Raw genomic sequence first — 11,068 nt, 5'->3', positions numbered from 1 at the left:
GGCCCCACAAAATATATGTGGGTCTATTATTTAATTTAATAAAATAGTTTAGAGGTGGGATCCCAAACGGGAAGGTTATCTGGTCTTCATTCTTCGCCCCCCCCCCCACTATTGCATCCTGGGTCCGCTACTGGCTAGAGACACTCAAGGTCATTTCCTATTCCCATTTCCAGAAGGATGTAGTTATTAGGACTCTATATATAGTAGCCAAAGCTCTAGCGATCAGAAAGCTCTATGGTGGTGTTCTAATCTAGCCTTTTCACATGTGCATATTGAGAGTGACAATCAAGCCTTAATTGATATGCTCACAAAGTCCTCAAAAATATCCTAGAAGGTATTTCATATACTGAATGATGTACAAGATAAGATGGCCACTTTCACAGGTATCTGCTTGTCCCATGTTCATTGGGAAGCCAATTAAAAAAAAAAAAAAAAAAAAAAAAAAAAAAAAGCCAAGTCAACAATTTCCCCTCTCTCTCTCTCTATATATATCTTGGTACATATATTATTATTATTATTATTCACCTAATTATGTGGATCATATTTTTTGTTATACAATATATTATATGTAGTAGTAATACAAGGATTATTACTATTTATTATCTATAACAGCTCTGCGTTGGCTATGTTGTTTTCTATGTTCCTCTATATGAGGTTATGTATGGTAGCATATATCATACATAAAAGTAAACAAGCATATGTTAATAAAAATGGAATACTGAATAAGAATTCGATTTATATTTTTAATACAACGTGACTAAAGATAACATGCAGATCCCGGACCTCACAATGGGGAAAAAGATTATACAACTTGAAAGTACTCTAGTGCATAAATTAATACACTCAGATGAACTCAACTTATACTGAAACTTTTAGCAGCTAAATTGTGAGGCGAAACACAAATTTTTTTTTCCTTCTCCCGCTAAAGGTCATTTTATTAAATTAAGAATGTAGAAAAGAAAAAAAAAATTAAAAAAAATCAGTAAAAATTACTTTCGCAGAGCATGTTCCCTGCCTTCAACCTCACACCCTAATATTTCAAAAGAATATCACCCTATCAAGACATTTTATTTCAATGTATGAACAAAATAGGTAGAAATAAATCATGCAATGCAATAAGGGAAAATACAACACTGAGAAGAGAGACTGCAAGGCCATATGTATATATCCATCCCCTCATTCACTGAAGCTCTCCTTTTAACCATTGGTACTCTGGTCGCCTATAAAAATTCAGTGAAGTTGGTTGTCATAGATAAACCCTAGCCGATCCACCAATCAACATTGTTTTTATGCAAAGCTGTTATCGTTAGATTAGATGATAGAGATTCCCAAAGATGAGCATTGTCTTTGTCACAGATCACCTCCTCTAAATGAGTAACAGTATCAGCTGAAAATGGCAATTCGCGCAATTCAATGCAACCACTCATGTCAAGCTTTTTCAGGCAACGTAACTCACCCATTCCGTTAGGCAACATTCTTAATTCTTGACAATCAGATATATCAAGGAACCTCAGCTTCTGGAGTTCTTTTATTGATTCTGGTAAGTAGTGCAACCCAGTACATGCATGCAGCCTCAACAAATCTAAGTTTGTCATTGATCCAATTCTCTCAGGTAGTGCAGAGAAGTTGTTACAATAAGTAACACTGAGCGTCTGCAAACTGATGATATCACAAATCCAATCAGGCAATTCAACCAGGTCATGGCAGTAACTTATGTCAATCTCAACAAGATTCGGTAACACGGTAGAGATGCTGGTGGTGCGTTTCTCCCAAGCTTCATCAAAATTACACATAATTAAGGATACCCTCCGCAAATTTCTCAGCAATGTGATTTCCTGAAAGGAAGGAATCAAGGCTTTCTCCAACCTAATCCTCCTTAAGTTGTCCAATTCAGTGAGTGTCTTCAAGTTGGTTAGCTTGGCATTGGTTGATCCAGAGTTTACGATGATAAGAACCTTTAGCTTCCTCATCTTTTGCAAAAATGGGGGTAAGGCGTAATTATTTGCAGATAAGTTCAAAATCAGCACCTCAGTTCCAGGAAGTTGCAAGTCATACCAACTTTCCAGACTCATTTCACCTGCAAAATTCAGTCAATTGTTGATGATGTAAAGAAGAAGGAAAAGTAAAAACAAAAGGAATACAACAATTCAGCGTGCTAGGATTACTAGAGGAAACCTGTGTAGAGAGAAACAAGATGGGCATCCACATAGTGCTTCTCTTGCTCTTTCCAGCTCTCTGGAAGGGTTTTCTTTGTTGTATCCATGATAAATCTTTTTCTGTCTTGCCGGCTCTGGTAGATAGCCAGGTCTCTAAAGAGACCATATTGGGTAACAAATAGCTTATTGATGATGCTAGCATTAATCTCCTTTGCAGTATCCCTGATGAAAATGAATTTAGTGCTTATAGATAACATATACAACAAGTAGGCTAGTCTTTCTTTCTATGTTCTTCTTCTTTGTGTTTTTTTTTTGGGGTAAAGGTTAGTCTTAGTTGTAAACACTATCCATTCCATTCTTTGAACATTATACTCATATACATTTAGAGACCACCAAGCACCAACGCAATACAAGCTTCATATGTGGGGGTGTTCAGGGGTTGAGACTCAATTAATTTTAGAATGTCAACACTGAGATTTGATTTGGTGGTAGTTTTCAGTGGGGGATGCAAGTGTTTGTTGCATTGTTGCTGCAGTTTACCATGTGAATCTAAGAAATCATTAATAGAACATAACATCAGTCAATCCTTAATAGAGCTTTCTATGGAGAAACAAGATTAAGAATTTCTCTCCAATCAACTTAGCCATTGAAAAAATCAGTTTCAGTACTGAAAAAAAGTACGTGCAACGTAATTTAATTACTGATTAGGAAAATTACAAAAAAAAATGAAAATGAACACATACGTACCTGCTTCCAACCAATTTAACAAGACTCTGAGAGGCAATTTTTAGAAGATTGACAAATGCATAATCTTCCTTTTCTAGGTCATAGAGCTCACACCAAATATCAATCAGAGCAGAGACACGGATCCGTTTGTCTTTAGGAAAGGAACTCAAGTCCAGAAAGCACTCTCGAAGTTTATCATCCAAAGGAACCAAGTTACTTGCACAATATTCTCGTAATCTCACATGAAAATCAAGAATAGAGGAACCCCCAAACAATTTTTTGCCATGTTTTCCCATTTCTCTGCTGGCTGCCTATACAACGATTTGGCAATCAAAATAATGGCAAGTGGGAAACCTTCGCAGTGTTTTACTATCTGCAGTTAAACAGCATTAGGTAGAATTCATCATGGGTCAGACAGGATTGGATGTATGCACCATAGCATAAGAAATTGGCTAAACAAGTTAAAATGCTAACCTCTTTAAGTACTCTGGATGTGGCACTAACAGTCTTAATGTAGGAAAAAGTAAAACTCATCAGACCCAAACTGAAACATTGCTCTACTTGGGCCCAATGGTCAACATATATTCGAACTCATATGCCAAACTTCTTGTAGAATAGACACTTTAGATATCGATTTTGGTCTTTGTTGATTTTATAGTCTCAATTTCAGTTATTACACGCTGCATATGGAAATATAAATCTCTAAACTAGGATGCACAGTATGAAACCAAGTGGGATTGGAAGATTGACAAAGTACCTCATTTAGAATTTCCTCCTCTGGCTTATAACAGACCTCATTCCCGTCTTGAGATAGTGCGGTTTGACGAAAGAGAGTCATGGAATCTTGATGATTAAGGGCGTTGAGGAGATATTCAGAATGATGCTCTAATGAATTTGTGTAGGATGGTTCTCTTGATGTAATCAGAATCTTATATCCTTCTGTTCGGGAGAAGAGCTTTTCAATGATTGATTTGTCAGAAACATTATCCAGAACCAACAATAGAGGCTCGGATTTTCTTTCTCTCATAAGGAATTTGAATTGCTTGCTTGTTCTATCTTCACTTAAATAAGAGGGAGGCACTTCACTTCCGATCTCTTGAAGAAGTCCTTCTAGGATGTTTAAGGTGAGGGAAGCCTCTGGCACTGGATATGCCCTTGAGGTGACAGGAGTCTTCGAATCAGATACAAAGAATATTTTATCCTTGAATCTGTCTGCACCAAACGGACAAAGTTTTGCCTCAAAAGAGAAAATAAGGAGTTCAGTTTTAGAAAATTATGTACGAACAATTTCTTCCTATAGTGCTGCATATGATTTTGAGATTTTACGCTTGGAAATGATTTAAGAAAAAATGTGAGAAGAACATAGGCACATACGGATTCCGGATCCTCAACCCATCCGGGTAGAGTTTTTTGCTCCCTTCACACTTTTCCATCATATATTAGAAGGGGTAATTACTTTGACAAAATGAATTAGAACCCCAAATTGGCTCCAATGGACTCCCCCTTAACGTGTGATGGAGAGATATAAGGAGAGCACAAACCTCTACCCAGATAGGTAGAGGATCTAGACTTGTGCATATGGGCCTGTACACTCAGCAGAGCCTGCACTATCGAAACCACATAATAGAATTTGTAGTTACTAAATATTCTAGTTGGCCACATAGACAACTAACTATAAAGCTACCATTACATTTACTTTCACCTTCAAGATGGCCAAATGGAACACTCCGGAAGAAGTAGTTGGCTTCGAGATCTCCTAGTGGGTTATAAAATTCAGTCACATGTAATATTCTAATCTAAGGGAACTCATTGGATTTATCTTAGTCCTTGAATTAGAATATAATGTGTTATTGTATCCTATAACTCATTGGAAGAGCCTACCTAGGGAGAGGATCCAAGCTCCCCAAAGAAAGCTCATCGTGGATAGAATCTTTGCTCAAAGGCATAGTTCCTGGAGACCTTTCATTTTATGTTGTGTTGAATGGATTGGATATACTCGGTTAGATTTGCTCTGGGATATGTTAAAGAGTTTGATTTGAAATGAAATGTTGGAATTTCAGTAGCAAATCAATCATCAACTAAAAGAACAAAAACAACAACAGAAATAAATAGGATCAGCAACATGGATCTAGAGAAGGCTAGAATAATAATAGAAGAACAAGAATAACAAGTAAAAATGAATGAAAATAAAATAAAAAAGACAATAAGTAAGGTTTAATGCCCATACCACCTCAAGTGACTCTCCTAGAATTTGTCCTAAAAGATATTATCATTGGCAAATTTTGAAGGTAAAAAGGCTTTGCGGGCTTGGTATGGTACCTTTAACTTCTTTGTCATGGCAGAGCATGGTAGCTAACATGGACTTCCCACATCCCACAGGAGCATGTATGTGAAGCACAGTCACATCTTTTCTTAACAGTTCCATTTTCAATCCTCCAAGAGACACACCAATCCCAACAACGCCTTGTGGAAGCTTAGGAACCGCAAACAATTCCTCATTGTTAACAGCAGATCTCACACGCAAAGTTCGTTTTCTGTCCCTACGAATCAGTGGGAGGATATCAAGTGGCTGGGTTCTGGCTTGAATCTCTTGCTCGTAGAATTTGCGAGTACCTTCCTGCAAACTTTTGATCACTTTGTTGTACTCATCCCTCTGCCAGAGTCTCCAGAGAGGAACCTTGCAACACTCATGCACAATCTTTTTTCCTTTCTGTAGCTTCCCAACGAATCTCTCCAGCTCCTTCACCTTGCCACTGTTTGACTCCAAATCAGGTATCTTAAAATCCTCAAACTGAGGAACCAGTAATTCCAAAGTACGTTGAAGCAGTTTTAGATCTTCCCTGAAATGGTCTGCCTTAACTTTCATTTTTAATACCACAAGCAAAAGCTCTACAGCTGTGGCACGGAAGATGATTCCATGCGCCATATCTTGTCTCAATTGTTCCTGTTGGCAGAACTCGACAATATCATTCTTCAAAATGATGATCTTGTTTGAGTAACGATCCTTGAGACCTCTAGTGTTCCAATTCTGGAACTCGTAGCAATTCTTCACGTCCTGTTTTCCTTCCCTCAATTTCTTAATGAAGTCCTTGAGCTCCTTTTGCTTACGACCACATATCCTCAAATTTTCCCAGACAGGTTTGCTTAATTGGAGAGTTTCTTGGAGTTGATTAAGTTCTTCCCGAAAATTCTCGGGCTTAACCTTCACGTCCAGTAGTTCAAGCAAAAGAACCTTAGCACTAAAACGCAGGACTCTAGCTGTTTCATGCAAGCTTGCATTTGCCATCTTTGTTTCTCTACTTGCTCCGTCCTCAGAATTTCAAGGTTAGATACCTCTCTTTCCCAGTTTTCTTGGCTGGGATGCATAGTTCCTAGTAGTTTCAGAGAAGAATTAATTATTTTGACTGACTTTCGTTCTAAATGATTTATTTTAGTCTGTTCACTCATTGACTTGTGAAATAATGGATCAAATGCTAATGGTAATGTCAGACAAGATCAAAACACCAGGAAACTTCCTCGTTAATAACACTTGTTAAACTATTACAGATTGAAGATTCATTTGGCTCGTTCTGAGTAATATTCCTGATAGATGCTCATGTGTCTTCCCTTTATAAATATTTGTCTTAATAATGTGAAGACGACACTAAGTAAACGTTCACACCAAAATGAAATGACAGTCATTTAATGTTGATATTTAGAATGCACATCTTCTATTCGCAAAAAGAAAGATAGAATATATTTAGAATGCACGTACGATGGAGCCGTTCAACTTGGGTTGCACCTGGTGCAAGTTGCTATTCATCAGCAAAACTACGAATAAGCTCTTTGTGTCCCTCAAAACTTTTTAACGGTCCGATTATGATGCTTTTAAATTATCCTAATTAGGTTAGTTCATCAATCAAATCAAACTGGGAATGATCTACCGGATATAAAATTTTATAGTAACATCTACGACTCATTCGTAGGTCGTAACTGGCCAATGGATGACCGTTACTTTAGGTGCTGCTTAGGATTCAAATCCTCATGTTACAGTAGAAGAAAATGTCATTTACTCAAGATTTGATATTTCTTAAGACACCCACTCACCTTTTCAACACCTACCAGCACACTTGCCGTGCATGGCGGAGGGGTTCAGTCTTTCATGGGAAGAGGAAAGTCCCCTTGTTTATGTTTTCACACAAAAACTCATAATGTAGTCCTCTTCCACAAGCTGCTTGACTCGAGATTTTTGGAACACTAGATACAACTATACTATTAAAAATTAATCATGTAATATAATAATCCAATAATCTTTAATAATTTAAAAATTCACAATTGTTCTCTTCCACAAATTGCTCGACTCAAGGTTCATGAGGCACCAGCTACGAGAGAAGATAATTAATGATGTAATATAATAATTCATTAATTTTTAATGTCTTAATGTTTACTAAGGAATTTTTTTTAATATTTTAATCAATCAAATCAATTACTAATAATTAAATTTTTTTTTTAGGTTTGATGTTAACATCCTAAACAATTCCAATGTAAACTATTGATCAACCAAATGAAAGCTAGCTGGTATGAAGACCCAAGAGAGTCAAGACAGTTGGTGAGCTCCATCAATAGAAAGCCGTTAATGACAAAACTTCGTCGTATTATATATTAGTAGTAGAGTTTATAATACTCGTTAAACTACTTTTCGTGGTGAATAGTATTCCTCACAGATGCTTTGGGACTTTGTGATTAAAAGGAGTGGGGATCCTCATTCATATGTATCTTTACCATATATTTAGGAGAGAAGTTTATTTCTTATTCATCTTATCAATACCTAAGAGTAAACGTCCCTCTTAAATGTGTGATAGAAGAATGTCAAGGGAATACAATCCTCTAGCTTGCGGTCAGAGAATTCGAACTCACTAAAAAGATTGGGGCTTTATTATTGATTGGACTCAGAAGAGAGAAGATGAGGTGTAATCAGTATTAGATCTTGAGCTCCAAAGGGAGGAGGAATTGTGGCATCAAAAGGAGATGCCTTTGGTTAAAATGTGGTGACCATATCACTAGATTATTTCAAGCTATTACTTGCAACGTTGAAACCGGATAGAATCCTCAAGCTTAGGTTATCATGTGGGAAATGGTCTAAGGTACAAATTATTCAAGAGTAAATTACAAAAGACCCAGATTTGTAATCAAACACATCCGAAAAATAGGGATATAGGCCCCTTGTACTATGATTTTATTACACATCCCCTCTACTTTTTAAAATTGCTAATCCAACCTTTAACTTTGTTTAAAAACAAACCCCCCGAAGCGTAGTCGATGATGTGGCATCTATATATTTTCCAAAAGCCAAAAATAACACAATACCTACTTATTATCTCTTTTGCAAGTTATAATACTATCCTTAATTAACTATGGAGAAAAATTAACTTTAAATTAAATTTTCTTTTCTAAAAAGGAACTACCGAATTAAGAAAAACATAGGCTTGGAAATGATTTAAGAAAAAATGTGAGAAGAACATAGGAAAATATGGATTCCGGATCCTCTATCCATCAGCGTAGAGATTTGCTCCCCTCACACATTTCCACAATATATTAGGGGGATCTACCTCTGAGTTTTGACAAAATGAATCGGGACCCTAAATGGACTCCAATGGACCCCCTCCTAACGTGTAATGGAGAGATACTAGGGGAGCACATACCTCTACTCGGATAGGTAGAGGATCCCGACTGTGAATGTGCACTTGCCACTGAATATGGCTTGCACTATCAAAACCACACAATAGAATTTGTAATTACTAAATATTCTAGTTGGCCACAAAGACAAACTAACTACAAAATCTAGCATTACATTTATTTTCACCTTCAAGTTGGCCAAATGGGACACTCTGGAAGAAGTAGTTGGCTCCTCTCCTCAAAGGAAATCTCCTAGTGGATTATAAAATTCAGCCACATGTAATATTCTAATCTAAGGGCACTCATTGGATTATCCTAGTCCTTGAATTAGAATATGCTGCATTACTGTATCCTATAACTCATTGGAAGAGCCTCTCCATGGAGAGGATCCAAACTCCCCAAAGAAAGCTCATCCTCGATAGAATCTTTGCTTAAAGCATGGTTCCAGGAGACCTTTCATTTTATGTTGTGTCGAATGGGTTGGATCTACTCTATTATATTTGGTCAAGCTAGTAGGAGATATGTTAAACAATTTGATTTGAAATGTTCGAGTTTCATTAGCATATCAATCATCAACAAAAAAACAAAAACAACAACATAAATAAATAGGATCAGCTACATGGATCTAGAGAAGGCTAGAATAATAATAGAAGAACGTGAATAACAAGAAAATGAATGAAAAAGAAAATAAAAATGACAATGAGTAGGGTTTGATGCCCATAGCACCTCAAGTGACTCCTAGAATTTGTCCTAAAAGATATTATCATTGACAAATTTTGAAGGTAAGAAAGCTTGCAGGGCTTGCTATGGTACCTTTAACTTCTTTGTCGTGGCAAAGCATGGTAGCTAACATGGATTTCCCACATCCTGCAGGAGCATATATTTGAAGCACAGTCACATCTTTCCTTAACAGTTCCATTTTCAATGCTCCAAGAGACACACCAATCCCAACAACGCCTTGTGGAAGCTTAGGAACAGCAAACAATTCCTCATTGTTAACAGCAGATCTCACACGCCCAGGTCGTTTTCTGTCCCTACAAATCACTGGGAGGATATCAAGTGGCTGGGTTCTGGCTTGAATCTCTTGCTCGTAGAATTTGCGAATACATTCCTGCAAACTCTTGATGTCATTGTTGTACTTATACCTCTGCCAGATTCTCCAGAGAGGAACCTTGCAACACTCATGCACAATCTTTTTTCCTTTCTGTAGCTTCCCAACGAATCTCTCCAGCTTCTTCACCTTGCCACTGTTTGACTCTAAATCAGGTATCTTAAAATCCTCAAACTGAGGAATTAGTAATTCCAAAGTACGTTGAAGCAGTTTTAGATCTTCCCTGAAATGGTCTGCCTTAACTTTCATTTTTAATACCACAAGCAAAAGCTCCACAGCTTTGGCACGGAAGATGATTCCGTTCGCCATATCTTGTCTCAATTGTTCCTGTTGGCAGAACTCGACAATATCATTCTTCAAATTGATGATCTTCTTTGAGAAATGACCCCTGAGACCTTTGCTGTTCCAAGACAGGACCACATAGCAATTGTTTACGTCGTCCTTTCCTTCCTTCAATTTCTCAATGAAGTCCATGAGCTCCTCTTTCGTACGACCGCATATCCTCAAATTTTCCAAGACAGATCTGCTTCGTTGGAGAGTTTCTTGGAGTAGGTTAAGTTCTTCCCGAAAATTCTTGGGCTTAACCTCCCCGCCTAGTAGTTTAAGCAAAAGCTCGTCAGCCCTAGAACTGAGGACTTTAGCTGTTTCATGCAAGCTTGCATTTGCCATCTCTGTTTCTCTACCTGCTCCGTCCTCAGGATATCAAGGTTAGATACCTCTCTTTACCAGTTTTCTTGGCTGGGATACTGTCACAGATATAGCGTAGATGAGTTGAAAGCAGAGAATCGCAATATCGAAAGAATTTGGTAATATCCGAGCAATTTTTCTTGCGATTCTACAGCAAAATCTTTAGAATAGCAAGATCTTTAGAATCAATGGACAATCTTACCAATTCTATCACAATGATTCAAGACTCAAAAAGTAATGTGCTATATATAATTAGGAGGAGAATCTATCGTAGAATAATTTCTGGAAATAATTCAAATTAAGAAGACATTTTATATAAAATCTTTAAGATTAATGAGCAATCTTACCAATTATATTCTAGTGATTTAATTCTCAAAATTTAACATGCCAAATGTGGTTAGGGAAGAGTATATACATGAAGACTTTACTTGAATAGGATCTGTTCTATAGGCTCGTATCTCTATATCCTTGAGTTCTAAAGAGTGTATACATTAAATAATTTATGGAAACAATTTAAATTATGAAGGAATTTTTTTGATTACATGAATCCAGAGATTTGAAATCTCTAGATTCATGAAATCTAGAGACTTCACCTTTTTACACTCATGGTTCGTAAAATTAACGTGTTTGGTTAGTTTGAATTTTTGAATGAAATGGGTGATTTATCCTAAAAAATATTTATTGAATTACGGTTCAAATCTTTATACATTTGATAGCATGGGTGAAACCGGAA

The 11,068-nt window shown here is 36.9% G+C and overlaps 1 protein-coding gene across 1 annotated transcript; it reads right to left on the bottom strand.

The window, feature by feature from the left end:
- Window positions 1–1,058: 1,058 nt before the first annotated feature.
- LOC149005904 (putative disease resistance protein At5g66900) lies at window positions 1,059–10,317 on the bottom strand. The gene is given in 7 exon segments (XM_089136007.1): window positions 1,059–2,077; window positions 2,176–2,378; window positions 2,904–3,162; window positions 3,165–3,255; window positions 3,640–4,094; window positions 5,202–6,185; window positions 9,351–10,317. Coding segments are annotated over 7 exon segments (3,777 nt in total). The 3' UTR covers window positions 1,059–1,259.
- Window positions 10,318–11,068: the final 751 nt, after the last annotated feature.

This window comes from Hakea prostrata, chromosome 9 (genome assembly GCF_041222555.1).
Source record: "Hakea prostrata isolate BN-2017 chromosome 9, UWA_Hpros_2, whole genome shotgun sequence".
In the NCBI taxonomy this organism is placed as follows: Eukaryota; Viridiplantae; Streptophyta; class Magnoliopsida; order Proteales; family Proteaceae; genus Hakea; species Hakea prostrata.
The sequence above is the reverse complement of the archived record's forward strand: the minus strand, read 5'-3'. Positions and strand labels throughout refer to the sequence as shown.